Source organism: Triplophysa dalaica, chromosome 9 (genome assembly GCF_015846415.1).
Source record: "Triplophysa dalaica isolate WHDGS20190420 chromosome 9, ASM1584641v1, whole genome shotgun sequence".
In the NCBI taxonomy this organism is placed as follows: domain Eukaryota; kingdom Metazoa; phylum Chordata; class Actinopteri; order Cypriniformes; family Nemacheilidae; genus Triplophysa; species Triplophysa dalaica.
In genome coordinates this window covers 16478815-16501986 of record NC_079550.1, presented here as the reverse complement: position 1 = coordinate 16501986, position 23172 = coordinate 16478815, and the positions used below count along the sequence as shown (strand labels likewise).

At 37.8% G+C, this 23172-nt stretch overlaps 1 protein-coding gene across 1 annotated transcript; it reads left to right on the top strand.

Moving 5' to 3' along the window:
- The first annotated feature begins 1882 nt into the window (after positions 1-1882).
- Positions 1883-21482, top strand: cuedc1b (CUE domain containing 1b). The gene is made up of 11 exons (XM_056756263.1): positions 1883-2331; positions 14092-14713; positions 16161-16288; positions 16551-16677; positions 17017-17233; positions 17521-17589; positions 17934-18023; positions 18113-18206; positions 18459-18517; positions 18985-19054; positions 19190-21482. Coding segments are annotated over exons 2-11 (1146 nt in total). The 5' UTR covers positions 1883-2331; positions 14092-14422; the 3' UTR covers positions 19191-21482.
- The last annotated feature ends 1690 nt before the right edge of the window (positions 21483-23172 follow it).

Below are 23172 nucleotides of genomic sequence, written 5' to 3'. Positions count from 1 at the left end.
TCCTATGTTAAATGATTTAATGAGAAATCTTAGTATAAACAAACAGCAAGCTATACTCGTCTGATATGTTTACATTTTGTAGTGCTGATGTAATGAACTGAGACATTGCAGTTATTATTAAATTACTGTGAGCTTTTTCATGTCTTTTATTAGAATAAATGCATAGAAGAGCATAATGAGACCATTGTGTGTAGTTTATTAAATCAATGATAACTTTAGCTAAAGAAGCTTGCCACAACATTTTTTGAAATGTTAAAAAAGTATGTAATTACTTGTTTATCCATATATTACAATGTTAGGTATAGAACAGAGGATTAGAAAAAGCCTTTAATCGGTAATTAAATGCTGTATTTAAACACACATAACTTATATATTTTTAATAATGAGACTCAACAATTTGAACAATATTTAGATGTGTACAGTTGTGGCCAAAGGTGATGTCCAACTTTGTACAGTTGACATCTTCATTCTTAATGCAAATGTTTTCATAAAGATGCTGCAATGAAAAATAACCTGACTGAGTGATTTCAAAAGCTTTCCTGCAGCTCAGTGGTAGGAGTAGGTTGTTAACAACGCCAAGGACCTGGGTTCAATCACAGGGGATTTCACATACTTAGAAACAAATCTATAGATAATGCAACGTAAGTTGCAAAGCCTCTATATGCATAAAAAACTAAAAATATTATCAAAAGTACAAATATTAATATCAAATACTACATTCATTTTATCATATAAGCTTTTTGTTTTTATATGCATTTTGTTTTTTATATATATGTTATATAACCCCTGCTGTGGTTTGTCTTTTTGTTAATTAATTTTGTCCAATAAATACCTTTGTTTAGTGTTTTTGTTTATTTTGTACCATACCATATGGTTTAATCTAACATGAAGGTGCATTAAATATTGTAGAACAATTTGAGGCTATTTACTACACCGATATTACTTGCAAATTCACACATGTATTAAACAATGTTCCTGTAGGCTTATGCTACGTATGCATTTTTCTTTTGTGGAAGATATATTAAAAAAATTGATTTGTATTGTGGCTATAACTGCGTATCTTAGAGGTAGAAAGAGGATTTGAATGAGACTTTAATCTGTCTTAAAAAACATCGTATAACTGGCCATGTTTTTATATTTTTTTATATTTACTAAACATTTACAATAGGTCCATTATAAATACGAAAAATAAATGCTATATTTGAAGAACTCTTTTCCAAAACGCATTTAACGCCAAATATAGTACACAGCCATTTTTCTGTGTACTAAACCTATTCACTGCTCCATCAATGTTTCATGCCAAATCGCTATATTTCCTTGTTTAAAATGTTCTGCAAGATGCAGTTTCTTTCCAAAACGCTGTAAGTGCCGAACCTGTTTTTAGCCTAATTGCGATGTCCTCTCGACCAATCAGAATTCGCTCGTTATTTGTATGCCTGTTATTTTTGAATTATTTGTCGTACGTGGTGGAAAATATTGAAACATGAAATTGAATTTTTTTATTTCACTATTAAGTTTGTTACTATTTAATTGATTTGGCTGTTATTTACTTCATGCATTTGCATTTCTTTGATTTGTATTAATTTGTAGTATGAGTCCCTGATGTCATATGTTGCATGTTCTCTTGTTTGTTTGTTTTTAAAAAGAAATAAACCAACATTAAAAAAAGGAAGGATTTGTAGCCTAGCTTAGAATTTATAATCGACCATATTGTTGTTTAATTTAACAATCATTGTTTAACATGTTCAGACTGAGCCAACAGACCATTTTAACAGGATACATTGAATATTAACAAAATGTATGGGTCAAGAACCAATCATGAAAACTATTAAAATGGATTTATTACGTTTTGGAAAAGAGCTCTTCATTTATAGATGTTTTAAATAGTTGATCATTTCGATCATCTATGTTAATCATCACTACCCCTGTACAAATGTCATTAGTTTTAAAAGGTTGTTTTTGTCTTGTCTGGTAGGCTACGGGAAAAGGCAGCAGCCGTAGTTCCGCACTCTGTCCGCTAGGCGGCTGTGTGGCTCTTTGTTCCCTCACGCGCATATTGTGGTTGTGACAGATTTTTCCCATCTCTTAGATTCATCCCATACACAACAACACATCGCTAGTTCTCTTTCTGTGCGGTTTCACACGCTGGGACATAAGCGCACCGAACGAGACCGAGCCAGTGTCGACGGAGACGATGCCTGTCCATCAACACGGTGTAATAAAGCCCCTGAACATGAATAAATAGTCGTTATTTTTAAGGATATATTAGGAGGAATACGGGACAGTTTGGGACCGTGTGCTGGGGAAGCCTGCTGCTTCTGTTCACCTACCGTAAGTAGCTTTGTTTGTATACAGTCTTGATTTTACATTTACCTCAGCGACTGTTAGTTTTTTTTAAACGATTAAATCGTTAGATTCGCGTTTTGGGGTTGTTTTGAGTGTCTTTTTTTAGAGCAGGAGATCTTTTTGGTTACTGTTGCATGTTGTGTCTCGTGACTTGCTGCGGCCTCGCGTCTTGTTTGACGTTAAATATGTATAATTTATAAGCCTATGTGTGTTTTACACAGAGAAAATAATGATTTTCGCACTTGTGGTAACAAAACATGACTGAGATGAAAAGAGTGACACGTTTGCTCACGATCCGAGCTCATATCTGTCGTCATTCTCTCTGAAGCTGTGTTAAAAATCTAGTAAGCTGTCTATGTAGACAGCGTTTTGGGGCAGTTCGTGTATTGTGTGTATTGTGTGTATGTATACCAGGTTTAAACATAAAGATTAAACATTCTGTGTATGCCATCAGGACAGGATACTTTTCCAGAATTCTTTTAGTTCATGTTTTGTTTAGTGAATGTGACTTATACAATATATATTTCAGTGCACAAACACGTTTAATGCTTCTCATAGTAAAGTTTATTAATTATGAAAGTGCTTTTAAGGGAAATTTTGGTTGTAAGTGTATCCTGAAGTATTAATGTTGGACACTGACTTTAAGAGTCAACGTTATGTGCATGCAAACTCTGATGCAATTGTACTCTCACATTCAGCAATGCAAAGCATCTGTATTTGGAATATGAAGCACATTTCTGGTCAAGCTCTGAGATCAAGGATGTGGATGTCTGGCGGCCATATTCCTGAACCTTGTGATAATGATGAGGGAGGTGGTGAGGGTCTGACAGCTGGTGCCACTCCTTTCCCTTTACGAGGGTCTTGATCTGCATACGGCAATTGGCAACTGACCCTCTTTCTGTCCTGCTTGAAAATGCAGGAGGGGTCGTTAGACTTATTGTATCCATTTAGACACCATGCATTTTGTTTCGCATTATCTTGTTGAAAGCCTTTGGGATTGTCCCTTGTTCCATCCCAGGACCTCTGGGGAGGGAACAAGACGTAGGTTGACCCCATCAGATCCCCTTATTTTTGGCCTTTGAATGTTTTAGTGCTCGGGTTCCCATAACTATATTTTGGAACGTTTATTAATTTGCCTTTCACCAAGGTTTTAAAATTACCTTGTGATAAAAAAATTGGTTTCACAAATGAGCTTCAAAAATAGTCCATGTAAAGAGTTGGAAGGACAAACATGGGCCAATTGGCTGGGTCTTATCATCATAGGCATTTACAGTATGGCATTTACTATAATTTACGGTTATTTTAGTGGATACTGGTGCTACTGTACTTTCGGACAGTATTTTTGGCAAATGTTTAGTATGTTTGGCTCACAGGGCAGCAACAAGCTTCTGTTCCCTATGTGCCAGATGGCCCAAAAGATCTGTAAGGATCATCATTATTGGTTTTATGACACAAACCCCGTAACAGATGTACTCGGAGGAAACACCCTGAAAACAGGGCTTGACATTAAGCATTGTCATGTTTGTCCTTGAATGACAAATTTACTTGTCCAAATACAAATATTACTTGTCCTAATATAAAACAAAATATTTAAATTTGGGCCCGGTATCACAGACAAGGTTTAAGTCTAGTCTCAGACTAAAAGGAATGTGTGACCTGTCTTTACTAAATATAACTTGCCCAGAAATATCTTAAAATATATCAGTGCCATTGTTTGGTCTCGAGATGCTCTCCAGTAATGTATTCCTTTAAGGCATTTTCATAAAAGCGACATAAATATCTTAATTCAACTAAGGCATAGTCCTGGCTTAAGCTAAGCCGTGTCTTTGAAACCTTAAAGTGTCAATATAATTGTCTTGGGTCCTGATTTGTCAAGTTTGCTTATAAGCGTTTTACCTAGTGTCCGGTTCGGCCACCAAAATTTGTTAATACTCTCCATGATTGCTGTAGAACAAAGGCAAGCAGTAATTATTATTAGTGTCAGGGCTGTAAGTTAACTATTTTAACACATAGCACTGGTGCTACAGAGGTTTAGAGTTTTGTGGCACAGGCCAAACAGTATGAAACGTCTGTTGTCATCATTAAAAAAAATGATGTTCATCAGTTCTTCACATGAATATGTTACAGCCCAAATGAGGGGCCAGAGGGATATGGGTTGCAATATAAGGTATAATAACAACATTAAGAAATCTGTTTTATTTTTTCCCAAATTCCGTTTTCTCTGTTTTAATTTTTTGGAATTCTGTGTTTTCCGTCCTTCACTATTCAATAGTACTATATTTGCCCATATAAAAATAGTTTACAGTATACTACAGTATTCACTTATAAACTATATTAAAAATCCTGCAGTAGATACGTTGAACCATATACTAAAAAATCTTTTGTTTTTAAATCTACTTAAATGTAAGTAAAAAAGTTTTTATTTATGAAAAGTAATTTTTATGACTAGCACATTTACTGTAGTTTACTAAATAAAATAATATACTCCGTAAAAATATCAAGACGTATGGTGTGGTAAACCGGACTTTTATTTTGACGGGTTTCCGCAAAGGGTGTTTGACAGTTGCTTATTTTAACAGTTCATGTGCACGCTATATCTGAAAGCTCCACGAGCACACGCAAAACAATTGCAGATTACATATTTAAACACCATTTGAATATTTGTAAAGTAAATGCGCAATTTTAATCTGAAGTTCGTTCCTACTTTTTGCTTAAGGAATAATACATTTACCAGATTCTGTGCTATTCCGCGTCATACAGCAAACATGCCTGGATTCCGCGATTCAATCATTGTCCCCTAAATATGGGAGCCAGTATGTTGTATTTTAAAATAAAAGTTATTTCCTACTTTTAAACGTGCTGATTTTGTATTTTAAACAGCACAACAACAACATCGATACATTGTAAGATGTCAACGCAGAATTTTCTACATTCAAACATGTTCAATGGTTGTATTTTGAAACTGCATAACAAAAAGGGGAATTCTGTGAAACAATATTAACCTACTATAGGCGCTGTTCTCCGACGCGCTATTCAACCCCCTTGCCTCAGTACTTTGTAAATGGTGATCCTATTCGTGCTAGCGAAATGTCAGAAATGAAACTAATAAATGTTCTCATCAGTCATCTCACAGGAGAAAATAAAATTTACAACAAGGGTACTACAATTTCCTTTAGCAAGTTCTACAGTAATTTTTCGTCTGAGTGTTTAAGTTAATGGGACTTTTATTTTGACATGTTGTCGGGAAGACGCTAGAGCTACAGTGTGTGTTGGACTACAGCTTGGACAAGTGTATTAATGTCTTAATATCAAGTGCAGACAGAGACAAATCCTAGACCATCACTCGTGTAGTTTGTTAATCTGTGCATTCTCTCAGACACGCAGAACTGCCAAATGACATGTTTAAATAACAGGATTCCATGTCCGCATCTAGTTATATGGCCATTGATTAATGTCACATACAAACAAACACAACCAAGAAAAATGCAATTCACACAAACACACTGTCTAATGCACATGTTCTTATTATTCTTGGCACAGACCAATTTTTTCGTAATTACTGTCTGGTCGGGCTAGTTAAATTCTCTCACCATGCAAACATTCACTTGTCCCAGACAAGTGTTAATGTGGAGCCCTGCTGAAAACCCTCCAGAAGAGTTTTTGGACATGCTGAGGTGTAAGGCAAGGGCTGTAATTTTGGCTCTACTAGCCTAGCCTTGAACTCACGGCATTGGTTGAGCCAAATTTTCTATGCTAGGACCAGGCACGTATCTACTGGTGGACCTGGGTGGTCCAGGGCCTACCCACCTGCCACTTAGGCCCATCCAGTCAGTAGCTGGAAGTAGCCTAAAGACTTGTACACACCGAGACGATGATCACACAAGCTTATGGCAGCTTTTTTCTAGATGTTTTTCAGCATTAATACACAAAGGATTTTCACTGGCAATGAGCCGATTGAACCTGCGATTTCACTCCCAGACATAGATGCTGCTTAATGAAATACAGATATAGCTTAAGCTTTATGTGCAGTAAACAAACCAAAATAAAGACTTTATTCTCCTCTATATATAAAGTACTCTCGTCGCTTCCAAAGAATTAAATCGAGCCACTGGGAGCGGATGGACCAAATAATAAATTCTTTAGTACTTTTCTGTACCTTAACAACTATTCCATGATGTCTATGAGGAGGCCTGGAAATCCTAAAATATCTTTATTTGTGTTCCGAAGATGCCAAGAGTTCCTAAAACATGTAGAAAATTATGTGGGTAAGTTTTCCTTAAATGTTAGTTGGCTCTTGTCTGTTCATTTTGACAAATACAACTTTGATTTTAAATTGTAAATGTATTAGTTAGATTAACATCAGATTAACAAATAATAAATAGCCCTGATGTAAAAATATACCTCATTGTCTAGTCTTGTTCAATTTAACTTTTAATAAAGAAAATAGGGCCTTCATGTTATGGCAGTTTTTTCCCTGTGGTATCGAAAAAATGGTATTGAATATCTATATTTTTAAGCTTTCGAATAAAAGTAAGAATGCATTATTTTATTTTAGGCTCGGCGATCCTGATTTTTTTTTCTGGGCCCACCTACATTGTGATTCCTGGCTACACTACTGGCCAGGATGCTGAAACAAAGCATTTTTTTTTTACAATGCCCCATTTTTACACTTACAATGCCCCATTTTAACTGGGGAAATCAACCTACAACAGCCTCCTTCATCTTCTTCGTCTGTGAATTAAAGTGAATAAAAAAAATAAAAATGCTGTCATCCTTTATGTACACTCTTGTAATTTCAAACCAGTATTACTTTCTTTCTTCTGCAGAACAAAAGTGGAGATATTTTGAAGAATATTGTTTAATTAATCTTGTTTTGAATTTGAACCGAATGTAATGCAAAAAACTAACCAACTCTCATGCGGTCCTGTTTGCCAATGATGGGCAACCATACTGATGCATTCAGACAGACGCTTGCGCCTTTACAGAAAGCAGAGAATTACTCTCTTTCAAGCATGATTTATTCTTCGTCTGCAGTCTTAACACTTCTCATTCAGAATAAAAGCATATGAGTCGAAGCAGCCAGACATCACAGCCTGTGTAATTGATTGTGCCTTTGTCTAAGGTCTGTTTTACAATTAGTTTTGCTCTTGTCTGACTGCCAATGTGTTCAAGCAGCCTGGCTCGCTCCAGAATGTATGGAGACTTTCCAGTACTACCCCCCCACGGGTCTGTTCTGTTTATCTGTTTACTGAACAGCCATATTTTTGCTTCCGTTTATATCGCTCATCCACAGTCGATTCAGAATATAGGACATTATAACCCAAGATAATGTTTTTTCCATCTGTTTGCTTCATGTTCGCTGTTTATGCCATATTTATTTTGTTTCCAACAGAGCAAGTTGTCTTTAATCTCTTTATGACAGTTCAACATTGGACTGTGTCAAAGGAATGTAACGGCCTAATATTTGAGTCCCCCGATTTAGAAGTCTTTTGATCATGTCAAACGTTGCCTGGAAAAGATCTTCTATCAACATGCTCGTGTTTTTTTTCCCTCAGTTCATCAGTGGTGAAAGCGGCGTCTCCGTGTCTGTTTTCATTTTGATTTGCTGGTCTTTTGTGATCTTTTACTAGGTCTTGCTGATGTTGCTGAATGGATTCCCAACGGAAAAAGGACTTGTGGTTTTTACGTCTCTTTGGATGACTTGGTGTCTTCTACACGTTAGATGTTTGTGTTGAAAGAGTAGCTTCTCCCTCATCGGTTCGTGGATCTTATTATGGGATCTTGTTTAATATTGATCACAGTGCATACTCAAGGAATCGTTGGAAGCTTGTGTGCCTTTGATATGTATGTTCTTTTGAAGCCAGTTGCTGTTTTGGGGTTAGAATTGCCATAATTAATGCCAAATTAAATCTGTTTCTGAAACAATAGTTTGTTGATAGGACTCTGGCCAAACCTATGAAAATCCACAGATACACACAAAAAGGAGAGTCACATCATTGACCCACATATAACACAATATCCATAATCATGGTTTTTAATATCATGGTTATTGCCAATACCAGTATATTTTGACACTCCAAGTCAATGTCAACACTTTTGCCATTTGCCACCTGTTTTGCTTACAAAATGCGAACACAGGTTTTTTTTACAACAATTGTAGGGCAGGTCTTTATCCAACTTAAATAGATTGGATTTTGAAACGTCTTTTTTATGTGGTGGAGTTGAGCTGAAAATCATGTTTTGAAAACAATGTCTAAAGGGGGTCACTCACCGGATGCAGAAGCGCCGTGCCACGGATCGTCGCTTTTAGGACACCTCTGCTATTAATGTGGTAAAATCGAGAGGTTTTCTGTTTAATGCACTGTTTTTCTGTTATTCCCAAACAGATAAATACATCCTGCAGTTTATGGTGAAGCCAATGTGTACATTAAAGATGATTTCAGAAAAATATATGTAATTTAATGTTAAATTTAGCGTGGCGTGTTGTGTCGCTGCAGGATTTAGAACAGCATCCTGAGTTTTAGCATAGCGGCGCCGACAGCCACGGAATGCCGACAGCCGAGGCATTTTTACAAACAATAGCTCTGCGCGGCTCTGTGGTTCCACGTCCAGTGTGCGACCCCCCCCCCCCCCCCTCAGACATAATTTGGTTATAAGGTAACGTGATTCAGGAAAATTATCAGAAAAAGAAACACGATTTTCAGGCAGGCGTACGCAAATTTCACAAGAACACCATCAAAATGCCTTTACGATCAATGTTGATTTCATGTTGACTAAACTGTAGGCCTGTTTTTGATATCACGTAACATTGTTTCAAGCATGCTTTCCTGAAGCATGTTTTACAAACATAGTACAGGACAGGGGTTTAGTTCCTTCTTGTACCCATCAAGATCTGTCTGAAGCATGAGACTGTACCAGATGAATTATGCATGTGAGAGCTCCTCAGAGCAGGTGAAACAGGAGAAACTTCACCATGTTGTTCAAGCTTGTCTAAATGGAGTTGTAAATCCACTGCCACATCTGGATGTTTATTGGCATGTTGCCAGCATGCAGACAGGATATGACGTGTTTTCTCTTCCCATAATTCACATCACATGTTGATCTGGACGCCGTCTGTGCGCTGTGTGAGTTATGGACTAACGCGCATAGTTTTTTGAAGTCGTGGTGTGGTAGTTCATGACTTGCTTTTCAATTTTTTTTCTATATGTTTTTCTGCATGAAACCCATGCAGATTGTTAAGATGCAAACAAGAATGTCCCAAGATGCAGTTTGTGTAGAGCGTATATTGTGAACCACTGAAATTGACGGATTGAATTACAGAATGCTACCACTTCAGTTTAAAGCGTGAAATGCATGTTGGCTATTGATATAGACAATATTGATTCAATTAAATTGCGGCTTTTTTGACATGGAGACAAATTGTGCCTTATATTTATTTGTGCCATAATTTTCAAGTGTAATAAAACGTATTGTTGTCAAAAGATTTTCATACTGTAGATGTTTTTTTTAAGTTATTTATTACCCTGCGAGAAAAAACTATTAAACTGTCCAAAGTGTTTTAGTTGTTCCCAATTCAACAGGATACATTTATGAAACGCATGTTTAACATGACCCAATACATTATGGCTTCTATAGACTGCGGTGAATTATGCGGAGGAAAAAAGTCCCCTGACAAAAAATACAGGAAGCCTTCAGTAAATGTATACTGTTCTCAGATACAGATTATATTTTCGAGAAAAATAGCTCTGTGGAATGCACAAGCGTTGGCCCTGCGATGGCCTCGGAGGCCACGCCAGTTCTGAGCGTTCTTGCGTGCATGCCGCACCACGTTCACCATCGCTTCTAAACTCTTTGATATCAAGTGTTAGTGATGGGTGGGGTATGGTACGTGAAAACAGGAAGTGAAAGTTCCAAGAGGGGAAGGGTAAGTGGAAAGCGGGAATTTCTGGGCATTTGCATGTTGTCTTCGTTTGCATGTCAGTTCTTGGGGTTACAGCCGTTCGTTGTGAACAGAGCTGTTTTGATGAAACCTTTTACACTTTTTAATTGAAATGAGTGTTATAAACTATATTTTTTTGCACTGCACATGCCTTCTCGTGTCCCCTCTTTGAAGCATCCTGTTCCCTATTTCCTGTCTCCAGAATTCAGGAATCCCTTATGGGAGTTGAGAATACTGAAAGAATTCCATAATGCAGTGTTCCATTACACAGCAAGGCGCTTAAGACTAAAAATAGGAGCCTATCAATTTTGAGGTAGAACTATTTACAGGCTAAGCAACAGAGCTATGATTCTAAGGACCTTGAGATATGGCTGCAATGGATTACCGATAGTTGTTTTTTTATTAAATATCTTATTTTTTTAAGAGCTTGCCTCACAAAATGGGTACACCAAAATACTTCTTAAGTTCTCAGTGCTAAAATATCAGCACTTTCGGATGGCTGCATTGGAGTCAACACATAACACTTTACGGCTATGTGGTTTATATATACATAATATTTAAGAGATGATTCAACAAAAAATTCAAATTCTGTCATCGTTATTTTCCACTTATGTTGTTGAGAACTCTTTATGACCGTATTTGTGTTGAACACAAAATAATATATTTTAAGTTTTGTGTCCATACAATGGAAGCCAATGGTGTCAATGTTGTTCAGTTACCAACATCCCTCAAAATATCTTATTTTGTATTCTCCACAAGAAAAGAAAGTCATACAGGTTTTAAATGACACATTTTTCCTTTTTGGTGAACTACGCCTCTTATACACAGTGCCTTATAAGATGCCTAGTAAAATGTGAAACGTATTCTAGACACGAGAATTTTAGAACTAATTTGCCTTAGCTTATTTTCCTAGGCTACCTTTAGCCAAACAGGTCATAGTCTGAGGTCAAACGCTCTTGTTTCAGCTGCCTTTCTTGTTGTGTGTTGTCAAGGCATCTCAGCGACTAAACCGAATGCATAAATAGATGCAAACGGGAGCTTAGTTCAGTGGGGAACTTAAACAATACCTTTTCACTCACAAAACAATCCTCAAGCTGCCGTATTGGACACGAGAGGAGTTTTTCCTCGAGCATCAATCAGAGCTTCCCGCTGTCTTGCCAGCGTTCCCGTGGTCATCCATACGCTTTCATATCACTGCATGGCAAAGCATCCTGTTTGCATCACAAAATGTATCCATGCCAATGAGAGGCTGGTAAGGGTTGCTGGGTCCTGGCAGTGCCATGCGGGCTTGGCATGGCCTCAGCCGTGTGTATTGTTTAGGCGGAGCAGGGATTTCTCTGCCCTGCACTGAGAGGAGAAAAGGGGGGTCTGGAATGAGGCAGGGGAATTAAATCTTAGGGCATCACGGTATGTTTCAGCCGTGCTCTTGCACATTTAGAAATGCAGAGAACATTGGCTGGCTAGATATGGTAAGGACGGGAGGCTGTAGCTGGGAGGTAAATTAATGCATTCGTCTATGAAATTAATGAAAATATTCCGTTTAATTATTGGTTAAGCTGTGTGCCACTGTCTGCTTTTTGTATCATAAAATGGACTCGTCCTGTCCGTAGTTTGAGATCATGGTGAAAATTTATGATCGATTATTTTTTTCTTCTGAACCATGCTGGGATATCATCAGGTTTTGCAACTTCTGTCCAAGATATTGAGGATACTGTCATAAGTGCAAAAAAGCAGGAGACCAAATACTTAGAAAAGTATACTGAATACTAAAATTTCGCTTATCTGTCACATTATACTGTATTCTACAATGGGAAACCACCAGAAGTTACTTTACCGCTGATAAAATTCTGATTTATTAACGCAACGTCAGAAAAGAGTGCATGTGAACATGCAAGAGCATGTGAATATTTTGCTCAATGACTGGGCTTCGGTCAGTCGCTCACGGACGAAGCAAACACTCCGGTCACATTACGCGCACCTTGCAAAACAAATGCCGCTCTGACATAAAATGTGTCTAGCAAGCCTTATTGTTTACAGTTTATAATAAAGTTCTTGAATAAATGTCTCAGTTTAAGTATGGAGGCTGAAAAAGAGCAGTTATGTTTCAGTCCGACAGTTTGTGACATTACAAGTCAGGAAGGAGAGCAGACGCGAATGCAACGATCACACTTGAATTTCTGGATATGAAATTCTTTCGGACGTGGCTACCAAAAATGGGCGGGAACAGGACTACAATCAGTCACTACAGTTGATCATACACGCACAATCACATAAAATTACACGTTTCACTGTTTAAACTTTACCATTCGCTCCTGTTTCTATTGCCACCGCAAACCAAGCCTTTTCTCTTTTTATTTGGTTTTTGTAATCTTTTAAATGGGATGATGGGACACTGCTAGAATGAGCGATTCCTCTATTTTGGAAAACGACGTTTTCATGTTCTATTGGTCACATGCACTCACGTGACACGAATTTGCAGGTCAGAGTTCACCAAACTTGAACTTTGCTACGCAGTGAAATATTTCTGCAAGGGCTTGAGTTTCAAGTCTGTCGCATTTGCATGTGTATGAGTGGAAGTCAATGGAGGGAAAATTCAAGTGTGACCGCGGCTTAAGCGCAGTTTATCCTCTAGTTATTCGATCACAGATACAGTCAGTAGCACGGATGGATAAAAAATATAAATTACTTGTGCGGCCATAAATACACCTGGGCATTTTCAGTTCTGACAGTTGCAGGATTTTCCTGTGAATACTATTCCCTTATATAACAACTGCTCAGCATAAAATTTTGATTTTCATAGGACCTTTAAGGGATCTGTCTTATTTTCTCTTGTATATTTAGTATTGCTCTTTAATATAGAAAGAGTATTTATTATCGGAATACCCGATTAATCGATGGAAAATCAGTAGAATACTCCATTACTAAAATAATCTATTGCTGCAGCCTTCGTGGATAGTCTGTTTAGCAGCGGGAAAACAGTCCGAAGCTGTATTTATACAGTATATATCTTATGTCTGCAGAACCAGCATATTTTGAATCCGCATATACAACTGCATGATTCGAAGGCAGACTTTTATGCGTTATTTTACTATTACTTCCATTTGGGACTTTCAGACATGCGCACATAAACAAAACTGAGAGAAAACCGGTAAAGGTGTTTACAAGCAGCGAGAAATATAAGTAATGGGCAAAAAACTACCTTTAAAAAATAGGTAGCCGACAAAATAAAACCGCTTTACGCGTTTACGAGACCTTACATGTTATCACCTTATTAAGCATAACCGGGGTAAGACTGTGCATGTAAACGCACTCATTGTTCCTGCTAGGCTTGGTTCTTGATCACAATCACTACATGGTCTTATGGTTTCATATACACTCTGTTTGGCCTCTCACATGTCTCAGCAAGCAAACACCATGTTTTCTCACGTGGTGAACATTTTAATCTTTAAGGAAGAGCAGTTCCTGCAAGCTAGTTTTGCTGATCAGCTGATGTTTTGTGACTAACTTTACAGTAAACTTACCTTTTATTCATTTGCTACCCCACAGTTCAACTAATTTGTAGTTTCATGTGTTTAGTTTAGCTTGTGTCATTAGATCTGTGGATGTCATTATATCCTTCTGTCGGGATGACTTTGTAACAGCATGCCTGACCATACGCGACTAAATCCGAGCCTGTTGGTTTCCAGAGCAAGCCAATGAGAAGCATGAGATCAGACCATTAAACTGTTTATGTTTGGCAGTCAATGGTTTGTTTAATGAACTGCCTCATTTCAAAGCCTTTCTCATGTCTCTATATTTGTTTGCAGCCCAAACGGAGCTAATGGGGGAACACTGCCATGCAACACGTTTCAAATTAACCGCTTGATTCCAGACAATCTACTTCCTTGGTGCCAGCGATTCCATACTGTCGCGTTGGATGCAGCTTAACAAGCTGAGGAAGAGAAAGAAACCGTTTCCCTCTCTCCAGCGGACTAGATCTCTCTCGCAATGAGAAAGATAATTTGATTAGCCGCAGAACAAAGCGAGGCGTCACGTAAAAGTGAAACAAAGTTGAGAGACTCAAGCCGGAATCAAGACCCCAACGCCAACGTTTTCCACGTGGCGTCGTCGGGCGGGAGGCGAACGGGCTCCCGTAGGATGACCAGCCTTTTCCGCCGCAGCAGCAGTAATGGAGGATCTCGGGGGGGCTCGACAGCGGGGGAGCTCAACAACTCCAGGCCCAACCGACAAGTTAGGCGCCTGGAGTTCAGTCAGGCCATGGAGGACTTTAAAACCATGTTCCCCACCATGGATTATGAGGTCATCGAATGTGTTCTCCGTTCCAACAATGGAGCTGTGGATGCCACCATCGACCAGCTCCTGCAGATGAGCATTGACGGGCAGGGCTCGGATGACAGCTCGGATTCAGACGACAGCATCCCGCCAGAGGTCAGCATCCTTTTACACCGTATATGTTGTACTTGGTAGACCTTTTTTTTCTTTTAATCTTTTTGTGTGATATTCTAAGTCAGTCGACTCTGCAACGCTTCAACCCGCTATGAACGAGTTGCAGGAGACATGAGAGGAAATGATGATATAAATATGATCTTGAGATTATTAAATTATAAATGAAATTATATTAAATGTCTTTGTCAAAGCTCAATTAAAATGTATCTGCTCTGTTGCATCATGCTTGCACAAAGGAGGTTCAGCAAGGTTTATAATAATGCTATAATACATTTTATTATCGTCTGATACTGATTACATATTTTTTTTTACCATTTATCAGTCGATACAGGGGCGATAATTAATCGTGCATCCCTAGTGGTAAGGTTGCGAATTGCAACCAACGGCTCACTCCACACCTCCTTTTTGAAGCACTATGGTGGCTGACAAAAAAACTAAGATGTCGTCATGCTCTCACTAATTTATGAAATAAGAGATAACTAATTTACAAAACGTGCTCTGTAGAGCAGTTTGTCTGTTTAGGGCTACTATAGAAACATGGTGAATTCCATGTAAGGGGGCGTTGTATTTTGAGAAATATAACGCTGTATTATGTAAGGTCTTTATACACCTTTGAAGACATAGTTACGTATATTATATTGCATTCCTATCAATAGATACTTAATCTTCCACATTGCACCTTAAATTGTTAATGCCAATATTATGAGATTTGAAAAAAGAGCCAGTGTTGCACTCTTCCACCCATGATCCTCTGAGAAGAAACTGTGTCATGACTGAGCTCCGAGACTGACCAGAGACATATTACGGCCTTTATTTCTAAGGACGTTAACTATCTGCTTCATGGCCCAACAGAGATACTTTGCCATTAGATTCAGTCGTATATGAAGCATAAACTGCAGTGCATTTTTTTTAAATGTTCTGCCGTGATTCTGCGTGCAGCTCGGTTTAGGAATATCTCCCACTCGTGTACTTTCCCTTGCATTATTTATAGTGTTGTGTTCTGATAGGAAAGTGTTGGATCAGTATGTACTGTATTGCATGTGTTTGTCTCAAAAAATGCAGTGAATAAATGAAAACTGATCTCATTGGTAATAAAAAGTCTGAGTACCAGAACAGTCACCATTATTAAATATTTCTGTTGACAGTTTAAGTGCCCATCATGTCACATAATTAGACCACCAAAATCAAAAACATTGTTGATCAGATCACTCAAACTACATTTGGTGAAAAATAAATGCTGAAATTCATATTATTTGAGTGTAAACTCTCATTTGTCCTGATCAGTTGTCATCTATTCCAGAAAGCAATTATTTTTGGTTGAATTAATTTATGGTGTATACATACATGTATATTTACATCCCCGAGGGAATAGCTGGTGTAATTTAGGCCATTTAAAGTGTGTATTATTTGCATCATTTTTTTTTAACAGATTCTTGAGCGGACCCTTGAGCCAGACAGCTCCGATGAAGAGCCACCCCCTGTCTACTCCCCACCGACATATGACATGCACATATACGACAGGAAATATCCCGATGCTCCACCTGTTCCTCCACCCAGGTTATAAAAGACACTTTCCCTAGAAAAGTGTTCACTAGAAACCTTTCTTACTGTTTATAAAATAAAAAGGGTTTGAACAGCTTTTTCATAAAGGATGACAGGGTCTTGGAAACATGTATTGAGGTCAACACAAGCCTGAGACTGTTGTGTATTTTAGTCACAGTTCTGTTTTTTATGCCCCCTGGTGTTCATAAGACAAACTGCAGTTCACATTGAGCCTGCATGTTGTTCAACATGTGGTTCTTTTTCTGCTACCTTTCAGATTTGAGGCCCAGCCTCCTCCCGGACATACTCAAGTACGAGGTTATAAAAACTGGAACCCACCGTTACTTGGAAATTTACCAGATGACTTCCTGCGAATTCTGCCGCAGCAATTAGACAGTATACAGGTGAGCAGTTGAATGTAATAAATGGACCTTAAGGCATGCTTGGGATAGAAAACATGAGCACTAAAATGTTTATTAAATACAAAGGTAAAATATTTATAAAACACAAATGTAAGGCTGTGAATTGTAGAAGAAAAAATCTTGATTTAAGGTTATGATTCATTTTTCTGATTTTCTGATTCAGACTATTTCTGCTTAAGGCTTAAAAAAATGTCAACCTCAGCATTAGGCCGCGGTCCATTTTCACATTTTCAGGAACTATTCATTTACCAAAATCTGTGTTAGGGGAAAAGACCTAAAAACAATATTCTTGAATTTCTCCATCCTTTCAATATTCTGCAGGGGTCTCAGAGCAGCATCTCTGAGTCCTCCTCCTCTTCCTCAGTACCCCTGAAAGGCCCTTCTGTGGCGGTCGCATCAGGATCAGGCGGAGCTTCAGAGCAGGAACGCAAACTGAAGCAATATTTGGAAGACGAGCGCATCGCTCTTTTTCTGCAGAATGAGGAATTCATGAAGGAGCTGCAGAGGAACCGAGAGTTCCTTATTGCTTTAGAAAGAGGTAGGGAGACACTCCCCCACACAGTAAACGGGGCAACCGAGCTGTATCTGACATAAGGCTTCTCCTCCTCCCTCCATTCGACCTACACAGAATTCCTGAGGAGTGAATTTTAAAGTACTCAGCAGATTGAAGCTTTTCCAAGGCCACTAATAGCTTTCGTTTCTCAGAGATTTTGTTAAGAACTTGTTATTCATATCAGAAGACTTGTCTGGTATATCTTGAGCCATTTTTCCAGAGGCGTAAAAGGTCTTTATTGGATGATTTGACCCTCCCCCCTTCTGTTTTAGATCGATTGAAATATGAATCAAAGAAAACCAAATCCAGTCATTCATCATCTGGCATGGAGAACTCCACAGGTACATATCATTCACCTAAAGTGTGTCCCACTGAAGGATTACAATGTGTAAGGGTCATATTCTCTAATTTCAGTGTTATTGCTTGTATTTGATGGGGTGTACACTTTTGACATTAAGTTGCTTTCTAGCAACCACTGGACAATGCCTTAGCAACCACTCAGAACCACTGAGAACACCTCAATTACCTAAGAGCAACCGCATGGCAATATGCTAGCACATGCCTTACACTGCCCTTGTTACCATCCAGAATACTTGAATAATAAAGGCAAAAAATCTAGTTTGTGTCATCAAAATATATTTTTGGTCTAGACTGGGCTAAATTTTGTCTGTTTACTCTATAACAGGTAACCACTACGCTTCTGGATCCGTCGAGGCTTGCACAGCGGTTTCTGACGATGCTTTGTTCAGAGACAAGCTAAAGCACATGGGCAAATGTAAGAGCAGCCTGCTTCACTTGAGGATATTGCTTGTTCGCGAATGTACTTTCAAGACAAATTAATATTTGTCACATTCTGATTTGTAGCAACCAGAAAGAAGCTGTTTGAAATCGCCAGAGGGTTCTCAGAGAAGACAAAGCGCAGAAAGTCTAAAAGAAGAACACTTCTGCGGCATCAGTCGTATCCTTCAGCGTGTGCCAGACACACGCCATCTCAATTTCATATGCAGATCATAACATGCATGATTCCTTGTGGAATGAAAATATTTTTAGAGAAAGTTTAGAGTACATTGCAAATATTTTTCATTGCGACTTTCCTGTTGCTCCGGCGCTGTCAATTCTGCAGTGAATGTAATATATATGATTCTTGGCACAGTAATTTTGAGTTGAGTAAATGTAGTGCGTGCTGTCAACCTTGACTGCGCTTTCTCAGTTTGGGCACAGCCAACTCCACTGCCAACCTCCTCGATGATGTAGAAGGAAACCCATGTGGTAAGACCAATTTTTTGGAAAGTTTTATTTTGCATGCCTTTCAAAACCTGTATGACTTTCTTTTCTCTGTGGAGCACAAAAGAAGATATTTTGAGAAAAGTCTCAGTGGTTTTGTATTCATACAATGGACGTCAATGGGGTCCAGTGTTGTTTGGTTACCAGCATTCTTTGAAAATATCTCTTTCGTGTTTTGCATTAGAAAGAAAGTCAGGTTTGACATGAGGGTGAGTAAATGATGGAAGAATTTTTTACTTTGGGGTGAACTATCCCTTTAACAATCACATTTATTATGCAAAAATATCACGGTTACTAAAAGTACACAAGCAGACTAGCGGGACAGGGAAACCTAAATCTGGTTCGGACCAAAAAATGTGTCAAAACATCCTTAAAGTGCGATTACATTGTTCTGTAAACGATCTGTCACTCATGACGAGGGTTAAAATCTAGATTTCAATGTGTCTTTTTAGATGAAGAAAGTCAACTTAAACGATTGGGTGCTCAGGAAGAAGAGGAGCCACATAAGGAACCACTATCATGGTGAGTCTGATTCATTCATTGCAGATCATTTTGTGTTTTCAGAGAGGCCTTTAACATCCATACGGCTAAATGTTATCTTGCTAGTACAATCCAATACTCTGCTTTTGTGTTTACCTTTGGCATGTTTCGTTTCAGATGACACTGTGCAATTGGGAAATTAGGGTTTCCATGGTGACCTCAGCATAACTCATAGCTGATGGCTTCTTATCTCAGTGTCTCTAGTGATTAGCTCGGTGCCGAGCAATCCCGACTGGAGCAACAGCCTCCCCCAGATAGGCTGAAACAGGACTGTATGATCATTTTGTAGCAGACTTTTGCTAGCCTACGATTATCGTTACCTGCATTTGATTACTATTATAATTATTGTAATGTAACTGTTTGTTAGTAATAGATTTCATATGTAAAACAGAACAGAGACTGATTTGCAGCTATTTTCTTTTGAAATCTCACGAATCCGAATCAGCTGGATTCCTGTTTTTGTTCAATATAATTTTCTTTAAAAAATGCACCCCCACTTATGTACGATTTTGGGATGTGTTGACTTTGTATTTGCTTATTAACGTCCATTTTCTAAAATGTTGAGTGTTGATGTTTCAGCTCATTGGTATTTCCCGACTTCCTAATGGACCATTATACTAATCTGCACATTAAACGTCGAAAGCATTTCCACATTGAATGTACCCCAGAATAGAATGTTCATTGCCAACTCCGACAAAAAACGTTCTCTTCCTTATCTTTGCTTTAAGGAACACTATTGTTCAGGTCTCTGTTTAGTCTAGGCTTGAATTAAGGGTGCTGAATAGTCTGTTCCCTTTTGTGTAATACATTTGTGTACAATTTAATGATAACACATACAGCATTACGTCAAATGCGACACCCTTTTGGTACCCAAAGTGTCCACCTGCCAAGTAAAGCAGTACACATTGTGTATAGCTGTACACCTTTTGCGATGCCAAAAGTCAACTTCACTCATTTTTTACACAAGAAAAAGAGAGGACTGCTCGTCATTTCTGCACTGCCATGTCTGTTTTCAATAATATTGGAAATATCCCAGTGTGTCTTGTTGAAAGTGGGTAGATTGTTTGAGCCAGCACATATGTTTCATCACGTTTTTCAGTTATCTTAGAAATGATTAGAACGTTTTGTGGCGTTAAAGAACGAGCAGAGAACAATTTGAGTAATGCTTCCCTTGAACCAACCAAAAGCTGCTGTGTGGTATCCTTTTTAGTAAATCACACCAAATGACGCTGTGCTTCCAGTAGGTCACATGACAATGTCATCAGATCAGGGGTCTTACTGTGATCCACCAATAAGAACGTACCATCATGGTCTTTTCCATGTTGCATCCAAGTATTGATTTTGTACTTATTGTATTGGAGGATACCAGTGATGTCTTGTTTGTTTTTTATGTAAGTCAGCGTTTTGTTCAACAAGTCACAAACCTTAAAGTCACTGTATTGCATGTGCCAAGGCAGAAGGATTTGATCGTGTGTTGGTTCAACCATGTTCCTGATGCTAAGCCATAGTTTTGATCACAATTATGATGAAGTGCATTGTTACGAAATCATGATAATGTTTTTGAAAGCGCTGTATGCATTTGTTCATGATGTGTTGATTATATAGATAGCCGTAGGCACAGAGAAGACTTACAGCCTAAATCTCATCCACATAACTTGAGTGTGCTGTGACGTTTTAATAGCCAGTATGATTTATGGTGATGAAATACAATGACGCCATACACATCTGCTTGTTTTTAAGGGATGGCACAGTAAAGCAAGTAGGATTTATTGTAACGCTCGCTGTTGATCTCCAGAGGCAGCGTTCCCAGGGTGCACTTTGTTGCTAATGAGTCACAAAGGTTGCACCAAAGGTTTTCGTCCATGCCGCTTGTTAACATGTTTTATCCTCTCAGGGAACTTGCTCTCATTTTCTGGTAAAAGCACAACTACAACAGAACAATCATTAGCTGCAGAGCAGAGGATTCATTAAACCAGGTAGCACTGTTCTATATGCATTTACAATGACAAACTAATCTTAACCATATTTTGTCACATCATGACGAATTTAACAATGGTATGTTTAGCCAAATATTATCATTTTTTGCTTGTATGTCCATATGTATAAGGTCCTCTTGTTTCATCCTTGATCTTTGAATGGCAGAAATGAAAGAGAAGTGAGACTGAAGTATGCGAGTCAGATGATTTTCATAGCAGTTGATGTTCTATTTCTACTTTGTTAACAGGAAGCAACTGTATGTTCTACGCAAAATATGTAAGATGGTATCATTATTTTGCTGTCCACTGAGGAATAAGACTTAGGATCTTATCCCAAAATTGTCTGTTCACATTCAAGACTCTTTCAAGTTCCAAACTTTCTTAAGATCCAAATGTTTATTAGCTATTGAAATTAATAAAAGGGTTGTACTTTGTCTGACTGTGTGTATTTTTATGATAATCATTCAACAAAAATACTGTGTGGAGAGTTGTGCAACCAGTAGAGGGCAGTAGAATACCATAACTGTTTTCAAACCACTGAGAGTGAGGAAAATCTTCATTTTTAGGGGGAACTGATATAAATAAGTTGTGAATCATTCAACTTTATTGGTTTGTCAAATGTGGTAGACCACCAGTAGAAAGTCCTTCACTTGGCCGACTTTGAATTGGTATTCCTGAAATTGGATCACAGACATTTCGCCCTCCCCAGTTATCACTGAAAGACAAAATAAACATTACTATTGTGCACCGAGTGACTAGGTCACAGACAAAGATACTTAAAACATATCAAATACACTTATCTGTACGACACGTGCGTTTTTCCATTCTGTCTTCAATAGATACAGATTCAACCGGAAATGAGAACGTACTTGACCCAGATACACTATTTAAGATAAATCCCTCTAAACTACTATGACCCTTACACACTGACTTTATGTTAGAAACAGTGTTGGGCAAGTTACTGTGAAAAAGTAATGAATTACTAGTTACTAATTACATATTACATATTCAATCATGTTATTAGATTACTGTACAAATGACTCTCTCCAAAAAGTTTTTTTTAGCTTATTATTAATTACCATCTATGTGAGTATTATGCATTAAAGCACAGATTTTAAAGTTAGACTTTATTTTTTTTAATAAGTTTTTGACGTCAATTCCACTATAACACGAAGTGTTGTTTAATTACAGAAACATTTCAGTAATCCCTTTATTTACTTTTTCGTAAAATTGCATGATCTGGCCCCTCTGCACTTTTATCCTTATACACACCTAAGCGCCATTTCTGCTCCTCATAAGCAGGTTTATTAGCAGTCACACAGACACGGTTGCGTCTAGGGACAGGGCTTTCTCATCCTACACTCCTAGGCTTTCGAATGCACTGCCTCCTCACATCAGAGATGCACAGAATTAATGTATTTTTAAATCTTATTTTATTCTTTGATCTAATCTATTATTTTTTAAGGTTAGCTTTTTTTCTGACTTTTCTGTATATATTTGTATATGTACATATGTATATAACCTGTTCTTTGTCTGTTGTATTATCATTTTCTTGTTTTATATAAAAAATGCAAAGTGCCTTGAGAAGCTACTTTAAAGGGGCTATATATAAAAAAGTTATGATAATTATACTGTGCAAAGATTGATGTGACTGTATGTCATAGATCATCAGGATTTTTAAGATTTTTTTGCAGTTTAAGATTCTTTAAATCTTTGGTTGGTTAAAACAGATTTCATTAAATTTTACAAATGTTGTCATGCCCCCAGAACAAATTGCTTTGAAACTCGTCAAACTACAATTTTCTTTCAAAAGGTTTAAAGCTGTCAAGTGACTTTTGAAACTCCAGCACTGGGCTGGATCATGACTTCAAGTGTTGTTGTTTAAAGAGATCACAGCTGAAATGTTGAAAAGTGGCATTTGAATCCCATTCAAAGCAGTCTGCAAAACCCAAAGTTAAACTTTTTCAATGCTCATCTTCATGACAGCAGGAATTAAGTGTTTCTTTGATTGTAAGAATAAGAAAATACACAAATGAATAATAAGTAGTTCTGGAAAGTTTGTTTTATCATTTGTCTAGTCTCTTAATAATACAGAATATAACAAATTAATAATAAGTAGTTCTG